This window comes from Cetorhinus maximus, chromosome 1 (genome assembly GCF_964194155.1).
Source record: "Cetorhinus maximus chromosome 1, sCetMax3.hap1.1, whole genome shotgun sequence".
In the NCBI taxonomy this organism is placed as follows: domain Eukaryota; kingdom Metazoa; phylum Chordata; class Chondrichthyes; order Lamniformes; family Cetorhinidae; genus Cetorhinus; species Cetorhinus maximus.
The window spans coordinates 95,915,983-95,938,930 of record NC_135879.1 but is presented as its reverse complement, the minus strand read 5'-3'; the positions used below and the strand labels follow the sequence as shown (position 1 = coordinate 95,938,930).

The 22,948-nt window shown below is 45.5% G+C and overlaps 1 protein-coding gene across 1 annotated transcript in view; it reads left to right on the top strand.

The window, feature by feature from the left end:
• mapk10 (mitogen-activated protein kinase 10) overlaps window positions 1-22,948 on the top strand; it is a 144,197-nt gene that overhangs the window by 100,456 nt on the left and 20,793 nt on the right. Inside the window, exons 7-8 of the mRNA XM_078543971.1 lie at window positions 9,802-9,984; window positions 11,279-11,403. Of these exons, the coding sequence (XP_078400097.1) occupies window positions 9,802-9,984; window positions 11,279-11,403 (308 nt within the window). The remainder of the gene's footprint in view (window positions 1-9,801; window positions 9,985-11,278; window positions 11,404-22,948) is intronic.

Here is a 22,948-nt window from a genome sequence, read left to right as displayed (position 1 = left end):
CAAGAACTCTCCCATGAACGCTGAGCCTTCCTCCATCAAATTCATCTCAACGTCCAGAGTATTTTCAATGCTGCCTGCTGGGGTTCTCTTTCTGTTGTCCATCTGAGCTGAGCTGCATCTCTGCCCACCCACTGATCACACTCCCACGTAGCACCTGTGCCCGTCCAACATGAGGCTCCGCTCACTTTCGATTTTGACAGTTTCTTCTGAGCTCCCCAGTCCTTGTCCACCGTCCCCCCTCCACCAGCCCCAGCATCACCATCTACCTCCGCACCATCAACTATCAACCAGAACCCCTTTTCTTTCCAGGATGTCCAGGTGAACGTGCATGTTCCCTGCCTTTCTGAGAATCCTACTCCCATCCATATTGACCTCATTGATCTCCTCCTTCCCATCCCCAGGGTTCATGTCTGCCTCCAAGGCTCCACCAACTACCTTCGCCATCCCTTCTACCGCTACTTTCACACCCTCAGCCTCCCACCCTTCCGGCTCACTCTGCACCCTCTCACACTCATCATTTCCTCTTATCAGGCCCACCCTCAGTTCACTCCCCAGGAGGCAGTCATTGACTCCACAGACCCCTCACTTGCACGTTGACATGGCCAATACCCCCTTACTCCCTCCACCAGCCTTACTCCCTCCTCCGCCCTTACCCCATCCTTCCTCATTCCGGACTCCTTCCTCATTCCGGACTCCTTCCTCATTCCGGACTCCTTCCTCCCTCCGTACCCCTTCCTTCCCTCCGGACCCCTTCCTTCCCTCCGGACTCCATCCTCCCGCCTTACCTCTATCTCCCTAGTTGCCGCATTGTCCCCTGTTACACCCTCCTTCCCCTGTACTCCCTCCCCACTCCCAACCTCAACCCCCCCCTCCCCGCCCACCAACACCTTTGGTTTCCCACCAACCCCAACACCTTTGTTCCCCCCCCTCCCAACCTCACTGTCCTACACCCCAACCCCCGGTACACCTTCCTCTCCCAGTCAAACCTACAGCTTTCTCGCTCACTATACCCCACCCCCGGCACGCCTTCCTCTCCCACTCACAGCTGGATCTTCCTTTCCCCCACCTTGACAATCACCCATAACAGCCCATGACCAAGACTGTGATGTCCCGAAGCAGGCCTGAGGCATCAACGGAGACCTCCCACCTTCCATGAATTGCTTTTCGGCAGAGCCTTGTCCATGAGAATCCACCCAGCATATGATGCACGTGTTCCTCCAGGGCCTGGTAGCTGTAAGGCTCCAGCATCTTCTGCTCCTCAGTTGTTCGCGATCTGAGCAAGGTCCTAACGGTAAGTCTCGACTTGTACACGCCACACTTGTCCCACAGACGTGTTCTGGGCCAACACGGGCGGTAAATTTGACGTGAAGGGATGATTCCGGCAAGCAGGCAAGGTGATGAGATGCAAATGCATTGAAATTTTGTTTCCGACTTTGGACAGTGGGAAAGGCAGGCCATTGACGGGTGGAACGGGATTATCGCAAACTGGTTTCACGACTGCGTAAAACTGATTTTTGGCCTACTCACTGTATTGTCTGCTCATGACCGACATGACACCTGATGCCAACAGGGGTGGAAAATTCCAACCATAGAGTTTAACTCTCCGGTGCAGTCTTGAAGGAGTGCTGCACTGTTGGAGTCTTTTGGATGAGACATTAAACCAAGGTCTCGTCTGTCCTTCAGGCAGATTGTTACGAGCAGGTGAGGAGTAGTGAACTGGATCCCCTCTATTCAGCCTCCTCTGTTGGTCACAACAAAGGTTTTTAAATTTCTTTTCCCCATGGCTGCCTTTTCCAAATCGAAATGTATTTTTTACTATCTATGCAGTGAACAATAAGGAGCCAATCAACAAGGTTTTCTTGAGTCAAAGAAAGAGCAAGTTTATTAGCCACTAAACCCAAGGAAAATAACAAAAGACACACACACACATCAGAAGTAAGGTAAGTTAAGAGTCCAAATAAAACGTAAAAGAATATATGGTTCGCAGTACTTCGCTTGTCTTTGAGGCATAGATTATTAAACGTTGCAGCCGATGGAAGTTTTATGGTTTCTTGGAGCAGGTAGATGTAGAAGATGTTGCAATTCTTACAAGATCTCAGTTCATTGGTAGATCTTGGGTATGCTGATTTCTTGAACCAGCTGCTGTGCTTATTCCCAGGGAGAGAGAGAGAGAGTGATTCCTTACTGCTCCATTAGCAGTTTCTCCAGATTCTTCTGCTTCTGCTTGGCAACCCCAGTTCTTAAAGTCTGTATATTCCAAAGGAATTCAATTACCATGTCTGCTGTAGTTATTGTTGTAGAACAAGTAATCACATCTTGATGTTTCATCTCAGAAACTTTTGACATATTTCAAGATAGTAGAAACCAACAAGAGATAGGGTTCTTCCATCTTCCACAGTGGGGTTTGAGTGTCTGTTGGTTGTATATCCTGGCTGGCTACCAGTTCTCCATTGTCTTCATAGTTCCTTTTTGAAATGGGCCTTGACATCCCCAGGCATGACATTCCATGAACAATCATGTCAGGTCATGTCTGCAGTGTAATCCATTTAGTAACTTAGTGGTCAACTTGTATTACCGGACAGCAGGTGACTTGTGGCAGTCATCTTTAATCAGTGCGTTTTTCTTTGTCTTTAAAAAAAGGTTCTCTTTAAACAATTCAGTATGTTTTTGGTTAGCTGGTGGAGTTATAGGTAGATATCACTCAGTCACAATTTCCCGTCATCGTGACAAGATGCATAAGATTCCATGACACTATTTCAAAGAGGAGCAGGGGAATTTTTGTTGGAGTCCTGGCCAATATTTGTCCCTGAACCAACATCACTAAAAAAAAGATATTTGGCCATTATCACATTGCTGCTTGTGGACCTTGTTATGTGCAAAATGACTGCTATGTTTCCAACATTACAACAGTAACTGCAATACTGGAGTATTCCATTGGCTGTAAAATGCTTCATGATACCCTGACATCATGATCGGTGTTATATAAATCTAAGTATTTCTATTTTTCTCTAGTGGGAATTGTTACCAACAATTTTTGGGAACAGCAGGAAAATATATGCCCGCAGGGAAGTCTTCAAGGCAAGAGTAGTAACAGGAAATACATCAGGCATTTGAAAAATCATATGTGAACATAGGGGAAAGATTGAAAAATACAGAAAAAATCCACCTTGTTCACAACAGCTTTTGATATCAAAATGGGCATTCTGCAGGAGGTATTTCCAGAAGTTATGCTGCATTAACATTGACCCAAAGAATGATCTATATGGGGTTAGTTCAGACAGAATGTTGTGATCATATCAGGAAATGTTGTAAGCATGTGTGAAATAAATTTTTCATTATGAGGTTAGGATACCATCAGGCTGGCTTCTGGGTGACTCCCTTGAACAAATGCAAACCAGTGGCACTTAGGCTACCAATCTGTTTTTGGTAATATTGAGCTCAAGTATTTTATATGTGTGTACATGGGGGTCCACGTACACAGATCATTAAAACGTGAGGGATAAATAAAAATCAAAAAGGCTAATCGCATATTAGCCTTTATATCTAGAGAGTTGAATTATGAGCTGAGGTTACATGAATTCAGTTTGTATTCCGAGATTTGGAAGGTTAAGGAGCGATTTGCTTGAGATTTTTAAAGGAAATGATAGAGTAAGAAACTATTCCTCTGGTTGGGCGTCGAGCACAATGGGACTTGGGGCAGAATTTTACGTCCCGTGGGCAGGTGCACACTTGACGTGATTGGGTGTAAAATGGTGCGTGATGACGCCAGGTGAGCGTCCCGACATCATTGCACACTCGTGCAATATTTCGCTCGGCTGGTGCGTGCGGGTGCCAGAGTGACGCCCACCATTCATTAAGTGGTCACTTAAGGCCCTTAACAGTCCAATTTGAACACAAAGAACACTCTGTGCCTGCGCAATAAAGTTTAGAGCTATCTACGTCCAGCATTATATACTGGCGTTCCCCGAACCAAGGAAATAAAAAGGTGAAGCATACTCGGGCCATGATGACAAAATCACAATTTGTCATTCTGGCCGTTCAATAATATTTACAAAATCATTTCTGGTATTCGACATTAGACCAGTATACATATAGTAAACAAAAATTAACATAAGGTCACCCATGACCTGTCCCTCTTGTGCTCATGGTGCCTTTAACTTATGTTGCGAGTGCTATGCCTAGGTGCTCCCCTCTCGCTGGCACTGGCATTGCAGACAGCCTGCTGACTCTGCTGTCTTGATAACCTTGGCGGTTGTCCTCTGACCAGTGGAGCCTGTGCTGGCCCCGCCTGGGATGGAGCAGCCAGTGCTGGCATCTCCCCAGTTGCTGCAGCCTCATCAGATGCCACAGTCAATGGCGGAGGGGCAGAAGAGCTGCTGCCGTCATCCAGAGCGCCCTGAGAGGGGCCCGGAAAGACGACAGTCAGCTCGTGTGCCAACGCGAGGTCGTTCTCGCCATTGATGGACGGGCACCTGGCTGGGATACTGGGTGCCTCAGCCATCTCCCACACTGACACTCACCACCTGAGCTCAGTCCTGTGTGAGGGCTTGCAGGTCCGAGCGCAACCCCAGGAGCCCCTCATTCTGTCCCTGGAGCTGCCTCTCATTGAGAGTCACCACTCTCTCAATCGTGCTGGCAGTGCGCTCGGCCATGAGGGTCAACGCAGTACTCACACTGTGCATGGACTCCTCCATGATGGAGGCCATGGCACACAGACCCTCATGGATCTCCGCCAGATTCTCTCACACATCTCACTGGACATCCAGCATCTGCCACCTAACGGACGACTCCAGAGGCTCATCGTCAGCCTTTGACTGAGCATCGTCCTGGCCTCCAGCAGTCCTCTGACTGCCGACACCCTGGGCACTCTCTGCGTTCGCCTGCACCTCAGGCGATTGTGAAGTGCCCTCACCGATGTGCACCAAGATACCCGCTGTCGATCTAATGCCCACCAATGTGCTGGTATCTGCACTGGTGCCCTGATTCAGAGAGCGGGTGTGACGCAGATGCAAATGATGCCCGGTGGTCCTCCTGTGTCAGGGGTGGCCCTTTAGGGTCCACAGAGCGAATGCCTGCTGGCAAACCTGAAAGGAAAAACAAGGACATGTCATCAGTTAAAGGCATCACACTGTCACTGTGCATGCCAGGCACCCTGGTGAGACAATGGAGATCTGCAACACATCTCCCAGTGATCAATGGGGACTCCAGGTTTGGGGCTCACATCAATGGCAAGACTACGTTAGAAAGGCTGCACAATCCAAAAGTATCACCTCTGTGCACTGCACTCTTACCTTCGTCTGGCAACCCCACCTCTCCACGTCCGGTTGCATGGTCTCAAGCTCCAGGGTGTCTTGCTCGCATCTGGAAAGGATTAGGAGGCTAGTGGAGCCTCCACCAGTCCATGATCTTTCTATATTGTTATGGGCCGTCTTCTACTGAAACAACAGAGGAGCATTGATTAATCCACTCTGTACCTGCAGCGCCATTGCAGCCTGGCCAACCCCAGCTGAGGAACACCTCGCAGGGCACATCCGAGTTGTGGGCCTCGAGCCGCGAGGCAGTCAGTCCAAACAGTCAGGGCTCACCCCCTTGGCCAGCTCCGGAATCATTGACAGTTGGCATTCAGACTCTAACACCCCTGAGGCCCATGGGGAAATGGCCACACCTTAACACTTCTGCACACTGACCCATGCCAACACAGTACTCACCCTTCCTGAGCGCAGCAGGTTATTGAAGCATTTCCGACACTGAACCCAGGAGCACCACGCCTTGTCATGGCTGCTCACCATTGCTGCCACCTCCTCCCATGCCCTCTTGGTGAGGTGCGGTGACCCCCTCATCCCATGTCTCGGACGAGGGTGTCCCTCCTGGCAGCCACCTCCTCCAGAAGGACGACGAGGCACTCATCAGAAAAGCCAGGGGCTGAGTCCCCACCTGATCTGCCCTCCCGCCTGCCGTGTCCAGCTGCACTCGGGTCCATAGCAAACGTTCAGTGGATGTCCTCCATGGCAGCCTTCCAGGGACTGGTGGACCACTTTTAAACCGGCCGCCAGGTCGTCATTAGACCTGGCGGCTGACAGCCCCCTCCCCCACCCCTACCCCCACCCCCGCTCCAGCTCAGCCCTTCCCGGCCGGTGCAGAGCCGTGTTTCACGCTGGGAGGGCCTTAATTGGCCTGCCAGGGTGAAACCGTGGTCGGGGCCCAATAGTGGGCGGTGGTACATTTCGTGGCCACTCCCGGGCCCGCCCACCACACCCGCCCACCACACCCGCCCAACGACCTAAAGACTTAAAATCAGAGCCAGTTAGAAACACTTCTTCACACAAGGAGTGGTAAGAGTGTGGAACTCTCTTCCACTAAAAGCAGTAGGTGTTGACTTAATTATTGGTTCAGATTTTGCTGAGTGTTGTTTTCACTATTCACCTTGAGAAAAACTGTCCACAAAGTTTTAACAAGCTGTAAAGTGCCGAATTCTTCAGTCGCGAAGTCAGCTTGAATTTGGTGACTTCAACAGGCCATTTGCCCTCGACAGGCGGTGTTTGTGAACAAGGCAAGCAGCAGGCAGGCTGATCAGCATATCAGATTGAAGAATCCCAATAGGCTCACAGGCTTGAGGGGCTGGGTGACCTATTCCTGTTCCCATGTTCTCAAGTACATTGAACAGCTTTTGAACCCTCCCTGAAGATAAATCAAGACTTCATTACTCTGATGGACAATGATCAGCCAATGCCATTGCTGCATTTATTGTCCATTCCCCACATGTTAAGTACCCAACTATTGATATAATTAGTTCCTTACAGCACATCAGTGCTAGTCAGTTTACCTGAGTCACAAAGATTTATTAATACACCTTTGTAGGATTACAATGGACAGAAAGATATGACACAGTGCATATTTTACAGCATCAAGCATATCTATTACATGCATTTCAAATCAAAGCAACCAGCACCTCCGTTTTGATACCTGCGTCAGTCATTTTTAAGGGCTTTTAAGGGCAATCATTTTTATCTGATTGGTTACAAATCCCGCACATGCTGAAATGGTGCAGTCAGCATTTTGAACCAAAGAGACCAACCTCACACTCAATAATGACTTTAATAAGCATAATGCTAATAATTGAAATAATTAACACCCTCACTATGTACAGCACCTTTGCTGAAAGGGCACTATATTCATTAAAAAAAGGTTTCTGCGAACCTTTATTACTGTCCCAATGTTATACAAAGCAGGTATGTTTATAGATTTTAATATGGTTTATGTTATTGCTTTCTGGGATTTCAAGTAAACAGAGGAGTCTGGCAAATGCATTTTTCATAGAAGTGAACAATATTGTGTTCAATGGCAGCTTTAGTCATCAGTTTCGATCGTGTGAAAACTGCTTTCTTCTAGTCGAATACCAGGTTTGTGTTTTTTGGTAACATTGTCAAGTATTGTGGAAGTTTTTGGCAGATTGTTTACACCTTCAGTTCAAAAATTATTTTCAATTTACTTTATACAAACAAAGTTTGATGTTCTCGTGATAGCTGCACCAGCTCACTGTATCGAATGGCTTTATGTATATACCTCGGAGCCAAATTCAATTTTCAGTGGGAGCAAGAAATAGATGATTGTAGATTGGCCAATGATTACACATCCTACCCAATTTTCATTTCCATTGAAAAAATCAGGGCCTGAATTTTGGGCTCGTCGGCGATCGGAGGGCCCGGGAGCTGACGGGAAACTGTCCCCCGACCACAATCAGCCTCTGACTGCGATTTCACGCTAGCTGGCCGATTAATAGCCAGCCGGCATGAAACACGCCCGGAGAAAGGCTCAGCACTGCCGGTGGGGGCAAGAAGAGGGCGGCCACCAACGTCACTGCGGGTGCTGGTGAGCACTTTCACTGAGTTTCCTGAAGGCAGACAAATGCCTCAGGGAGCTGCAGACCTCCAGATCATAAAAAGAAGCACAAAAATGCTGCAAAAATTATCCATGCAGCACTACCATGCACCTGAAAGCAGACCTCATTTAAAAAAACAACCCCCAGATATTCATTTTAATTTTAAATCCTAACGGAGATTTCATCGCACCCTTGGGTGAGGTTTCATCAAAAGTGTAAAGCCTGTCTGGCTGATTGGCCCATCCGCCAACCGTAAGGTTGGACGGGCCACAAAAAGTCACTGACAATTGGGCCATTAATTAGTTTAATTGCCCACTTAATTGTCAGCGGGCACTCTTCCAACTTGTGCACGAGCTCGCCGAGCAAAATATCACACGCAAGTGCCCAGTGATGTCAGGATGCTTGCCCGATCGGGTAGGGTGCGTTCCCGCCTGTGGGATGTAAAATTCTGGCGCAGGAGTGTATAAAGGCGGCTGACCCACAAACACCTATTTCATGCCCTCTGTCCTCAAAGTTAAATTGCACCTTCCTAATAGCATTTTTTTGGAATTGTAAGCTATCACAGAGGAGAAAAAGCTTTTTTATATATTATTCATTAAACGTGATGCATGGACTATATTCTATGTTTATATGTTTAAATCCCTTCCTGGTCTCGTCCCTTCGTGTCTGTGCAACCTCCTCCAGCCCTACGATCCCATCCCCAAAATCTCTGCTCTAATCCTGGCCATGTGTTTATCCTCCCCTTCCTTTCACTCACCAATGATGGCCAACTAACTAGGTCCCATCCTCTGGAAAGCCCTCCCTCAATCCATCATCCCCACTCCTTCCACATCTTTAACCAAGCTTTTGATCAGGCCTCCTAATATCTCCTTTTGTCTCTGCATTGATTGACTGCACTTCTTGAGATGTTTATCTGCATTAAAGTCACTATAAATGCAAGTTATTGTTGTTGTAACATATCCAAGGAGACCAAAGTTTGTATCTGTTGTATATAAAGATAAATTGATGAGAGTACATGAAAATGGCTCTCATATATTGTCACACAATAGAATTGGGAAAAGTCTCATAAACTGGGTTTGTTTCCCACCATGTAGCTGACAGGAATACTGAAGTGGATAGTCATTTCATCTTTTCTATGAAAAAAGGACTTTCGCAGTACAATGGATTCAAAAACACAAACATCTGAGCTGCAGGCAGCCCCAAGTTTTGCTCATGTATTGGTTTCTGTCCTAATATCTACCACAAGTGCTGACAATGCATTGTAAATTCATTTCAATTGTAGGAAATATTCTTTTTTTTCAGAAAAAAATGTCCCACAAACCACATCATAAATATTGAATGTTCTAAACTCTAAACTCTGGGAAATATTTGCCCCAGTAATCCAGCTGCATAAAATAGGTAGGAGGGTTCAGTGCTAATCCAGAGCTCACCTTACTGGTGAGTGTAGGAAATTGAGAGCACAGTGCTCTGTGGTCTACAATGCAGCCTGTGGAAGTTGTGACGCACAACCCAAAAAGGAGAAATCATCGCAAAATCATCAAGATATATATTTTATATTTAATACATAATTGCAATATATTACAAAATAATGTGTTGAAAATTCTCAAAAAAAATTCCCTTTTTCTGTTAATTAATATTTGCAATTTTTTTTATTACAATAGCTGGTAAATGTTCATGGAACCAGAGTGAATAATTCTAAGCCCAACCTGCATGACATATTGACTTTAAGGATGCAACAATATGCCTAAAAAGGAATTGTCTGTATAAAGACCTCTAGAAGAATTAAATATGACAAGAATGTTGTTAATACTGTGTATTTTAATAAATTTAGAGCATACTGTTTATTTTTGTTCACCTTCATCTTTAAGCGTAGCTTATCCTCTGGTAAGAGTGGTGGATTTTCCTAAACTCCTTCGATTCAGATATTGATCAATGGAATAAGGTTATTGAACAGTTGGGAACGCCTTCCCCAGAGTTCATGAAGAAATTGCAGCCCACTGTTCGTAACTATGTGGAGAACAGGCCCAAGTATACAGGACACACTTTCCCCAAGCTCTTCCCAGACTGTCTTTTCCCAGCAGACTCAGAACACAATAAATTAAAAGGTAAGCACAGGAGTAAGTACCATTCTTTATTCATTTGTAAGTGCAATTTGGCTGATATAAACCAAGGAAATGCTTGAATGGAATCTCTAAATATCTGAACTGAAACTAAAAAAAACAACAAACCTACATGTTTTCAAATTTGCTGTCGCGATAGTCTTCATTTTAGAGAACTATTCCTGCCACCTCTTATCAAACACCTCTTTTTATGTATTTTTTTTAACTTGTTTGGCAAATCCCTACAATCTTGCAATTGCTGTTAGTGAGCATGCTTGATTTATTAGTGTAGTAAAATTAAAACTATATAGAAAAGTGTAGAAATATACAGCAGGGACTCCAGCAACTGCAACTATAAGACAGGGGTCAGCCTTCATCAAAGTGTAAGGTGCTTACAGAGATTCAGGATAGTTTTGTGAAAGGGAAGCCAGCTTCCCAATTTCCATGGGGCGAACATTGATGTAAGTCAGCTAGCAGTGTAGCCCAGCCCCATGGCAATCAACCAGGACCCAGATACGACATGTCCAGCCCAAAGCACAAGTTTCTGTTGGGGTCTGGTTGGGACAGGTGGTCTCTCACACTGAAGTGGCCATGGGCAAGAGAAGGGAATTTCAATGCTAGAACTCCCTGTGATGATGAATACAGGTTGGGATGAGGCCTCAAAGGTTGTTGATCAGCTGGGAAAACCTTCTCAGAGTTTAATCCTCTACAGGTTGTTTCAGTAGTAAAAATTGGACTCACCTGTGGATTGAGGCCTGAGTCCTGAGCTGGCACCCAGTCAAAATCCTGCCCACTGTACTCTCTAACAGTACCCTTCTAAAGGATGCCAAGGGGGCAATGTTTAAAAACATTTACAGGTAGTGGCACCAACTGCAGCATTTCCAACCGGTCTGTACTGTTTTACCATATCTCCTCCTCCACGACACTTTCTCTTCCAGATTCTCAATGGGTGCCCAATGCTATTTGGGTGACCTTCCAGGCCTCAGCAGGGTCAGGGGGAGAGCTGACTTATACCCACTCCTCTACACTAACTTCAGCAGCGCAGGGCCAAGGATTTTCAGCTGCCTTATCTACCAAAACTAGTAGAGGTTTTGAATGAAGTGTTAGGGCCATTGCACAGAGGATGATCAATGAATAAAACATAGAAAGATTTTCAGTAGGCAGTTGACCAGGCTTGACCAAGTTTCACACTAGGGGTGACATTACAAATCAAAACTGAAAGCGAATAGAGCTAGAAGTAATATTGTGCATGGATAGGAAATTGATTAAGAGTTGGGAAATACATTAATATGTTTTGCAGCCAGTCAAGCCAGAGATCTTCTGTCCAAAATGTTGGTAATTGACCCTGCCAAACGGATATCTGTGGACGAAGCCTTACAGCATCCATACATTAACGTCTGGTATGATCCAGCTGAAGTTGAGGCGGTAAGTCCTGATGTTTTTTACTCCAGTACATATCACAGTAAGTGATATCTAAGATCACAGCATAAATACAACCAAGGAATTTAACCTATCTTATTCCAATCATCCAAAAAGATAAACTTATGCGCTCACCACAGCATCCAATTGGCTCTTCAGTGACACTATCAGCCAAATTTTCCTCTGCTATACTGTCCACAATATTGTGATATAGTGGTAGAGGAGCAGAGGAAAGGGTTGGGGAGATCTTCCGACATAGCCCCCCAAAATGCCACTTCAGGTTCCTTCACATCCACAGCAGTGGTCTCGGCCTACCACTTTGCTAGCCCATCGTACCTTATTTACTTGATATTGGGGGAAAAGGAGGATAGAGAAAGCAACTTTCCTAGCCCATACAGTCAACCTTAGGTTAGGCCTGCAGAGGGGCAGCAGGTTGGAGTTGGGCACATATGCCACTTTGTTTATCCCTGACATACAAGTTCGGGGAAAGTCAGAGAAAGTCACTTTCTGTCCTCCATGGACTGGTGGGTGAAGGAGGTGCACAGGCATTCTGGAGCAATGTTTCTTTTTTAAAGCCGACCAAATGGATTTTTTTTCCCTCTAATGATGATTAATCAATCTGATTGTCATTAAGAAACTAGCAACTTGAGCCCCAATTCCACCACATATCCTTTGTGCTAAGGCGGAAAGGATGTGGAACTGAAACAAATTCCACAGGCTGTTGCCATCCTGTTAGCCACATTCCTCATCTGAAGTCAGCACCAGGGGAATTTTGCGAATGGAATATTTTGTTCCTTGCCACCCCAGATTACAGACACTGAGCAGGAGTTTTAGCCCCCGCCAGGCTGGGATCAGAGATGGTGGGAGCTAAAGGTAACTTCACTGGCTTCCTTAATTTCTCACTCCATCCTGCCCCCGGGCCATTTGTGCAAAGGTGGGATCACAAACACGAGGGATATAATTCATGCTCGGCGGGCAGACGTGTGCCCGACCTGACCAATCGTAAAATGACGCAGGACACGTGGGTCGGCGGGTACACGCCAGAGTCCGCAGGGCACCCACAATAATTAAAAGGCCATTAAAAAGTTGGTTGAAATAAATTTTTCACTGCCTGCCCAACCTTACGGCAGGCGAAAATGCCAAGCGGCCTTTGCACTTTTTAGGAAACCTCATCCACATGCAGGATGAGGTTGCAAAAGGAAATAAAAATAAAATAAAAACTTTAATTTTTAATTAATAACATGTCCCTGCTCATGTGACAGAGTCACATGAGGGGCCATGGTTCATTACAATTTAAAAACAATATTTTTATCATATATCATCTCCCTGAGGCAGCTCCCTGTTTCAGGGGGATTATATAGCGTGCCCACCACCCCCCCCGTCCCGGAACAGGTAATGCCTAGCGCTGCTGTTCGTGTTCCACACTGGTGGGCCTTATTGCCTTCTGGGTCCGATCGCGGGTGGTGGTCGGCTTCCCAACCACTGCCGTCCACCACTGCCGAACCCACATGCCAAGGGCAAAATTCTGCCATCACGACTCTTTGAGGCCAATTACTGAAGTCTACTGAGGTCAATTAAAGAAGCCAGAATAGGATTTCCCTGTTTGCCTCCAGCTTCCATCAGGCACTGGGCAGCCAGGTTAGGTGCATGGAAGCGGCCTCCCAGCAGTAGGCCAGGGGGCCCGTGCTCCATGCAGGCTTAAAGGCAGGCCTTGCTGCAGCCATAGGCCACCCTGTGGAGGTTCTCCCCCAACACAGCAGTGGCCTGGCTGCAAAACCCACTTTTTAAGTTAAACTTTGAAAAATATTGGAGAGAGGGCAGCTCTACTTTAGAAACGCCCTCTTCCCTGCTTACCACAGCCTGTTGCTGCGAAGCTTGAAGGCTGCTGATTGGCCCACCAGCTTTGAGAACCCGCCCTCCTGACCATTAATCGTCGCTGTGGGGAAAATCACAATGAATGACCGTTTCCCCACCCCCCGGGGACGGGAGACCCCGAAACAGCACCACTCCCCCACCTTCCCCCTGCCATCGCCGAGGGAGGTCTGCCCTTTATGTCACCAAATGAAAGAAATTTCTATCTCATATTGATCCCAGTGTGTGTTTGTCCATCATGCATGAATCAGGCAAAAGCAAAATATGCTGTAGATCTGAAATAAAAACAGAGAATGCTGGAAATACTCAGCAAGTCTGACAGCATCTGTGGAAAGGGAAACTGAGTTAACATTTCACGAGACGGGCCTTCCCTTCAGAACTGAAGGAAGATAGAAATGTAATAGGCTTTAAACAAGTTGGGGGCGGGGGCAGGGGAGGGAAGAAGAACAAAAGGGAAGGTCTATGATAGGTTGGAGGACAGGAGACATCAACCGACAAAAGACCTCATGGCACAAAAGGCAAAGGGAGTGGTAATGGTTGTAGTAAAGAAACAAAAGAATTGTCCAGCGTGAGTGTGGATGGCAGAATAATGAACAGCTGTGTCGAAAGCAGAGACATGAAAAACAAAGTTAAAACTGTTTTTTAAAAAAGCAGAAACAAAGGCCGAAATTTTCCGGCCCTACTCGCTTCCAGGATCTTCCAGTCCTGCCGAAAGTCAATGGGCTTTTAGCTGGCCTGCCACATCCCCGGTGCTGGGGCCAGGAAATCCTGCCCTAAGTTTCTGATCAGAGTTTATGGCCTGAAATTATTGAATCCAATGATGGGTCCAGAAAGCTATGAAGTGCCTAATGGAAAGATGAGGTGCTGTCCTTGAAGAACTAGAACTAAATCCTGACAAAATGTGGTGACAATGAGAAATAGAAACCTGAACGACAATATCATGTTGGCAAAATTAGAACAAAGTCACCTGGGTAGCAAAACAGCATCACGTCAGAAAGCATGGAATTACATTACAGAAAGATTGGCTATATTGTAAATAGCTGGATGAGGAGTACAGAGGTGTAATAATGTGACAGACTAGCTGGCTTTATAAACTACTCAAGCTTCATTCTTTGGCTTTCTAACATCATCTTGGTCTCTTATGGCATACTCAATTCCTGGCAATTTTTCTTTTCTCAAGGGACCAAGGTTTGATTGCTTAATTCCCTTTGATCAGCCTAGACATTGTCTGAAGTTGACCCATTACTTTCAAGGAACTGTCAGATGAATCAATCTCTCCATTCACTGTATGTCAGTATTCACAAACTGTCAACCACTCTCTTTTATTTCTGTCCAGCTTTCAGAGTAGTTACAAAGGTTTTAAGAAAATGAAAGCTAATTTGTTAAGTTGGGCATCAAAGTAAAATGAGTCTTTCAAGTAATCCTTAAAAGTTTTTGAAAATCGAATGGAGCTCCAAGTCAGAATGCAGCTAAGTTAATTTCTGCCTGAGTTAGCCGATCTCGGTTGCAGTTGGGATACCACAATTGGACTCCTTCATGGTTTGTGTTTCTGATTGCTATCCAATGAAACCTGCTGCACAATGCAACTATGTGAAAGCCATAGAGTTATCGAGTCATATGGCACAGAAGGAGGCCATTTGACCCATCAAGTCCATACCAGCTCCCTGTAGAGCAATCCAGTCAGTCCCATTCCCCTGCTTTATTCCCATAAGTCAGGTGAGGGTGAGACTTGGTCTGGGTTTGATGTCCCACCTGGAATGCCCCCACGTACCGCCTAAACTCACGCAGAAAGACTGGCCACCTGGACAAATTGTTTGCTGCTTGAGACTTATATCCCAGTAGGAGTCAATGCCGTCACAAGAGGACAAACAGTGGGATTTTGCTCCACATCAAACAGTTTTCAAGATTCTAGTGCATGTTCTGCCCAGGATTCAACCTGCCCATTTAAAGTGGGTGTTAAAAGCAATATAATTGCACAAGAGCAAGAGGAATCTTAATGGCATGAGGTTACTTTGCGTTTTATTGAACAGCCATTATTCTCCCGCGGGGAAGGGGGGGTGATGAAGAAGGCCAAACAAGCAATGCCAGGAAGCTGAGCTGGCACTAAAGCCAGACTGGCTGCTCCCCTCTTTATACTACCAAGCATATCTGCACTCTGCAGCTCCTGGCATATTTATCCCAGAATAAGCGAGAGGAACTTTCTCTGCAGAGTTATCCCACCTACTCTAAAAGTACCTGCCAACCTTCACTTATAGGCACAGCATAATGGTGGTGGCAGTCAGAGGCATCTCCACCCCCACCTATTATGCCTGTGTATCCTTGCAGACTAGGATCACCTGTAGCTCCAACCAATTTGCTGTCCATTGATATATCAGGCAAGTGACAGCAGCATTATTTACTTTTATTATCTTTCCCACTGAATAAACAGCAATAACATAGCATGGCTTTCCAATATTCAACAACTGCTGCATTTCCCAACACTAACAAAATTGTTGTAAGCACAATTTAAAGTAAGCACTAACTGATTTGTTGTGTTTGTGCGATTAAACTGCCAAATTAGGCAGTTAAGGGGAACACAGTCACTTTTGCTGCTATTACCAAAGTGATGGGTTCATCTGGCCCAATGGAAATAGGTGTTCCTGGAGGGGCTGCAGTAACTAAGCTAGAGTTTTCATTCACAAGTCAGTTGCTTCCGTTTCTCTTTCACATTTATTGGCACAATAGGAACTACATTCAGTGCAACTCTCGCACCGGTATGGCATAGGCGGATCACTAAAAGCAGGAAAGAGCTGTCAGTGGTGTCAGGTGGCATATACATAGTCTCAAACCCTGCTGTTCTGCTACATGAGGGCACAGCAGCCTGGTAAAGACAGTACAGATGTGACTAAGGAGGCTGACATTTACCAAGGAGGCATGCCCAAGATGTGCCGTCTCCTTCACTGTATAATGAATAAATAGCCAATAGCAGTTGAAGTTAGTCTGGCCTCAATTTTCATGCATTGGGCGATTACTAGTCTAGTACTGGGGACATATGGGGGACAGGGGGCAATGTCTGAAAATCCACAAATTTTCCAGTATACCCCGGCCTTGGCTCAAATAGAAAGTGGGACTCAGATATGTTAGTCTGGAAATTCCTTTCAACGTGGTCTAGCGACAAGTGGAACCTCTGTCAGTTCCTGAAAAGACCACTGCTATAGGACGGCATAAGGGATTCTATATCAGGAGATCTGCTGTCATGGCTTAGGAGCAGATAAGGGCAGGATCAGCAACCAGAGCAACCAGTGAAGAAGGGTATACTGACCTGTCAAGGAATGATGTGGGGCCTCTAAGATGTGATCATTGCCTCAACCCTTGAAGAAAAACGTATTTTTTTTAAATGTGGTCACTTTATAAAGCAACTGCTGGATACTTCCACGTTTCCTTCACCACCCACTGCACCCACACCACCCCCCACCCCCACCCTCCCATCTATGACAATAGCCAACAGGCTTTCTGGCATCTTGTGGCGGTGGGCACCTGAGATATGCCCCTAGTGACCTGGACATATCACCTGAACTGCATTGTGCATAAATGGATTGGCCTTCCCCCTAACTCTACAAACTCCAGCAATGCCACTGCACGAGGTCACCAGTTGGCACCCCCAGCACGCAGGATGCACCTCCACCACCCCGAGGTTTTTCATCCTCCTACTATTGACAGCTGTATTAAGAAGGTTACAGGTGCACTTTTTGGCAGGGACAGAAACCTCATCATTTTTGCCTCTGACCAACATAATTTTACAGTTTTCCCAGTGCCCAGTGATCAAAAATGACATTAATTGACCTGGTAGGGTCAGGTCATTTGAATATTTTCAAACTAATATTGAAAGGTTTTTGTTAAGTAAGAGTATTAAGGGCTACAGAACCAAGGGAAGCAGAAAGAGTTAAAAATTAGTTGTGATCTAACTGAAAGGTGGAACAATCTTGAGGGACTGACTGACCTGTTCCCATTATTGTTCATTCTTGGGATGTGAGAATCACTGATAAAATGGGTATTGATTGCCCAATCCTACAATGTCTTGAACTTGATACACTGGAGTGATTTGCTGGTCCAGGGCAGTTAATCATGTTAGTGTTGGACTTGGGTCACATTGAAGCCAGTTAAGGAACACAAGTTTCCTTTCTTAAAGGACAGGAACCCCAGTCAGTTCCATGGGGAGGCCCAAAGGAATTTTGTGACCACTGTGGGGCCTTCCCCGCGATTGAGCTCCTCAGTAGGCAAAGGCCCGCCCACCAAGAGCTGCTGGCCAATCAGAGACTGGCAGCTCTTCATGCGACCAGTGCCAGCAGGAGGGGTGGCTGCTGGCAGCAATGCACCCACAGAAGGCCCAGAGTCATCATGAGGAGACCCCAGGCTACAGGTCAATTAGAGTGAGATGGGAATCACAGGGTGGGGGTCACAAGAGTGGGAGGGTGGGGCAGGTGGGTTAGAAGCAAGGGCAGGGGTTGGCTTACCACAGCTAAACCATGCCCAATGCCAAGCCCTTTGGTTCAGGCAGAGGATACCTGATACTGACCTGATAGATACCTCATGCAGCAACTGGCAAACCCAACACAGTTTGCTGGGTGACCTTATGAGGGCATGGGAAAGCCACATGGCCCCCCATGGCCAACGCTCACATGCAGTGTGCTCAGGGATAATGAGTATCAATTGGCTCATTAATGAGCCTGATTGACATCCTGCCAGCAGCAGCCAAGAATCATACATCAGCCCCTTCCGCCCTCCGGCTTAATGGGGGAGGTTTTGCTGCCAGTGGGTGACTGATGAGGGACCTCTCCCTTGATTAAGTGAGCCTGGCCTTCATGTTTCACGTTGTGGCAGGCTGCATTTAATCACGTGGGAAGTGTGAGGTTATTCACCTTGGTAATAAGAATAGGAAAGCAGAATATTTTTTAAAAACACATGGAACTTGTAAATGTTGATATTCAGAGAGACTTGGGTGTGCTCGTACAAGGAACATAAAGCTAGCATTGCAGGTACAACAAGCAGTTAGGAAGACAAATGATGTTTTGGCCTTTAGGGGGCTGAGTACAAGAAGAAGGAAGACTTGCTACAGTTGTATAGGGTCCTGGTGAGAACACATCTGGAATACTGTACAGTTAATCCCATATCTAAGGAAGATATACGTGCATTGGAGTCAATGTAGTGAATGTTCACTATATTGGTTGCCGGGATGAGAGGGTTGTCCTTTGAGGAGACGCTGAGTAAATTGGGCTATATTGTCTGAAGTTCAGAAGGATGAGAGGTAATCTCAGTGAAACATACAAAGTTCTGAAGAGGCTTGACAGGATGGGCACTGAGAGGTTGTTTCCCCCAGCTGGGGGATGTTGAACATGAGCATAGCCTCAGGATAAGGGGCCAGTCATTTAGTACTGAGATGAGGGGATATTTCGTTACTCAAAGGGTTGGAAAATCTTTGGAATTCACAACCCCAGAGGATTGTGGGTGGTCCATCGTTTAGTATATTCAAGGCTGAGATGGAGAGATGGTCTCTCAGGGAATCAAGGGATTGGGAGAGCAGATGAGAAAGTGGAGTTGAGGCTGAAGGTCAACCATGGTCTTATGGAATGACGGAGCAGGCTCCAGGGACCAAATGGCCTACTCCTGCTCCAATTTCTTATATCTTACAGAGCCTGGTGACCAGGATAGCAAAGCTTTGGCAAGGTGAAAATGTGAATAAAAACTTGGCAATGATACCAGCAATGCAACAAGGAGGATTGGCTACTAATTTCACATCCTTTCCAAACATGCCACAGCTCCACCGTTTCATAGCTCTTTTGAAGTTGAAGAAGCAAAGCAACCCACTCAGTGGTTTCTTGCAAATTACCATTGAACCGACCTGCTTTCTCCCATAACTCTGTGTGCTTGTGTCCTGTAAATACTGACCTCGAATGTCTTGGTACATTCTTATTTATCTAAGCGTTGTTACAAATGAAACATATGTAAAGAAAGAAGGTGCTCACTCTTCAGTTGACAACTTGGAACATCAGGGCCATGTGTATGCGATTGACAGACTTACAGTTGGCTGATAACATGTGGCAGACAGCTGTGATTGACATGGAACTTGATAGGCTGAACACTGAATAGCTTCCCTATAGGAGAGCAGGCTCATCAAGAACCGGTCACTGAAAGAAAACATTACACGTTCACCTGGCAAGGGGAGAATTCAGAGGAATCTTCCATATGAGCAAGGCGTAGGCTTGGCTGTAAGGAACTCACTACTCTCAATGATAGAAACCCCCATGAATGGTTCAGGATATGTTCTCTCCATCCACCCCTCCACAAAAACAGGGCCAGTTAACCTCATGAGCATCTCTGCTCCAAAGCTGCTCTTCACTACAGAGGCAAAAGACCAGTTCTATGAAGGGTTCGACATTGCTATCAGCAGAATCGCTAAGTCAGAACATATTTACCTACTGGGGGACTTCAAAGCAAGACTGGGCATGGACCATGAGGCATGGCTTCCTGCCTCGGACATCATGGTCTGGGAAAGATAAATGAGAACTGATAGCGACTACTTAAACTTTGATGCTGCCATGAGCTTTGTGTAACCAACATCTTTTAGAACAAACCATGTCACAAGGTGTCCTGGAGACATCCAAGATCAGGGCATTGGTACCAGCTGGATCTGTTCATACCAGACATGACTCTCTGAACAGCAGTCTCAATACACGCAGCTACCGCAATGCTTACCATGAGACCAAACACGCCCTGCTGTGCACCATGGTTAGGATGCCACCTTTGAAGTTTTTTCTTGAGAAATGTCATCCTCATATCAACGTCAGCCATATTGCCTACCTAATTGAAAACTAGCAGCCCCTTGACTCAATTGGACAGGCACTCTTTGGCATTCCCACACAGAGTGCAGAAGTGAAATGAATGATAGATTCATAGAGTTATTACAACACAGAAATAAGCCCTTAGGCCCATCGTGTGTGTCCCGGCCATCAAGTACCTATCTATTCTAATCCCATTTTCCAACTCTTGGCCCGAAGCCCTATATGCTATGGCATTTCAAGTGCTCATCTAATTGCTATTTTGAAAACACTCTTTTTTTGTGATAGTTCATTGAAATGTTCCAAGGACTTTATATACCCAGTCATGCAGCCAATCTTCCTGATGTTCATTTGGAAATCAGTCATTTTTCACAAAAATTACTTCTTCACAAATATGCAACTCAATCAAATATTGCATAATTTCCTATTGTGTCATTTCAGTCCTGATCTTAACCTAAATTTGAACGTGCTTATCTAAAATGAACTCATTGTGGTTGTAAATCCCAAAGCTCTATTTTGGTAGAGTTCGCATTACTAACGCCTTGAATGTTAGTCTCTAATGTTCTGATTCCCACCAGTTAAAGTTTTTGTTTTAATTTCAAGTGGACAGTTAACAAATTTAATTCTGGTTAATGCAATTTATAGCAATTCAAAATAACTCCCTGCTTGTTGGGGAGCAGAGTAGACATATTACGAATCCATGCAGGTTCAGCATTAAGGGGTTTAAGAATACAGTAACATTTTTCAGGTCCTTGGTTGCATATATTATGCATCACATAATAGCCTACAGTATATCTAAGTATATTTTGCCTTCCATTTTAAAGTAATATATTTGGAAGTTTGATCATGCACAACTACAGGCAAGTGCAACTAAAGACTCTGTGCAGCCAACTATGTCAAGGTGTGCAATCGCTTTATATGTGCATGTCTTTTATTTTACTGGCCAGAAGTTCCCGCCACCTCAAAACGTAGCATACAAATGCATGTATATGCAGGAATTCCAGGATCTCTTAATTCAGATCACAAGTCTAACTGAGTTTGCTCTCCTTACTCAATTTTAATTCTTTTCAAGTGATGATGTCATATTATCATGTCCAAAAGCTAATGAACAAAATCATGCCATTATGTATGACATGTGCTTCCTTGTCATAATTCATTAAAGGGCTTTCAATTTAGTTTCAAATAAATGACAAAGTATAACAGAACATAGCTACCACCTTACCATTTTAACGTAATGTCAATCCACAGTCATGGCTCGAGGGGCTGAATAGCCTACTCCTGTTTCTACTTCATATGTCCACAAGTTCTAGGCACCATAGAAAGGCTGCCTGTCATCCCCAGATCTATGACCCCACAGTGGAGGAGCTTAGCAAAGCTATTGACTCACTCGCCATGGGCAAAGGTTCAGGTGCTGCTATTATACTGCCTGAGCTCATCAAGCAAGGGAAATGGGCACTTCTGCAGCATCTGCTGGAGAGAGGGAGCAGTGTGCCAGGATATGGGGGATGCAAAGATCGTGACCCTGCACAAGAACAAGGGCAACCGCTACGATTGCAACAACTATCAAGGTATCTCCCCGCTGAGCATTGTGGAAAAACATATTTGCCTGTGTTGCACTTGTCAGACTGCAGATCTTGGCTGAACACAGCTACCCCCAATCTCAGTGTGGTTTCAGAACAGGAAGATCTACAACTAACATGATCTTCTCAGTCTGGCAGCTGCAAGAGAAATGCTGTGAGCAAAGGAGACTTGCATACCGGAACTAATAGAAAGCTGTTCAGCTTTACCTGCCTGAGTCCAAGACAAAGGGGTACAAGGACCTTATCAGAGAGTTGCTCTATGCTGATGATGCCACATGAACATTCCATACTGAAGAACACCTTAAGTGGCAAATGGGCAGATTCGCGCTTGTAAAGAGTTTAGTCTGACCATCAGCATCAGGAAGACAAATGTTATGGTCCAGGGTGTTGCCATACTGGCCATTTATCAGCATTATCAATGCGATGCTAGAAGTTGTTGATAGTGTCATGAAGATGCGCTTTATGCCAAATAATGATTTCTAATCCACTGGCTGGAAACTTGAATTGAACTTTTAAAAACAGGCTTTTTCAAACTCCAAGACTAAAGATGACTTGCAGCCAAAGATGGCTACCCCAATTTACATTACTATATACTCCACATTCCAATGTATTGGATGGATTTGGCATGTCTGCAAAACCCATCAAAGGCAATGACTTCAGGGGGGTGTAAAGGGCTCCCATCTCCTGTCTCATTAGCAAGGCATCGATGGCAATCACCTGAGGCATTCATCTGTTGGGGATGGATCATTATCGCTTGGATAATGGGACCCTGGCTAAGGTAGCTTTCTAGACATGAGCTAATCAAGTTACCCTTGGAATACATGGATAATTAGCTTACTTGGATGCCCCAGCGGAGAAGGAAGGTCACATGGCAAACCAACCATTTGTATGATTTAATCACTTGTTTTCTCAGCAGAACTGAGGAGAAGCAGTTGAGAAGCTGAGGAAGAAGACCCAAATGGGGTCTCTTCTGCCTCCCCTCTCTCCAATCCACCTGGTAAGCTTTGAACGCTGTTTGCTGACAATGACCAGGCAGGAACACCCCTACTGCAGACATATTTCTTAAAATAATTCAACCCAGCACTATTGTCTCAGAACAACAACTGACTCAATTGTCCACATTTTTAAATCAGAAGAATCAAGACCAACAATTCAGCCCTGAAGCCAGCTGAGTCACCAAACAACTGTATATTCTTTTTACTTGTTATACACCCTAATTTGGCCAGGTAATCTGTATTTGTGTATGTGAAATTTGGTGTGTGCGAAAGTCGGAGCGTGTTTTAT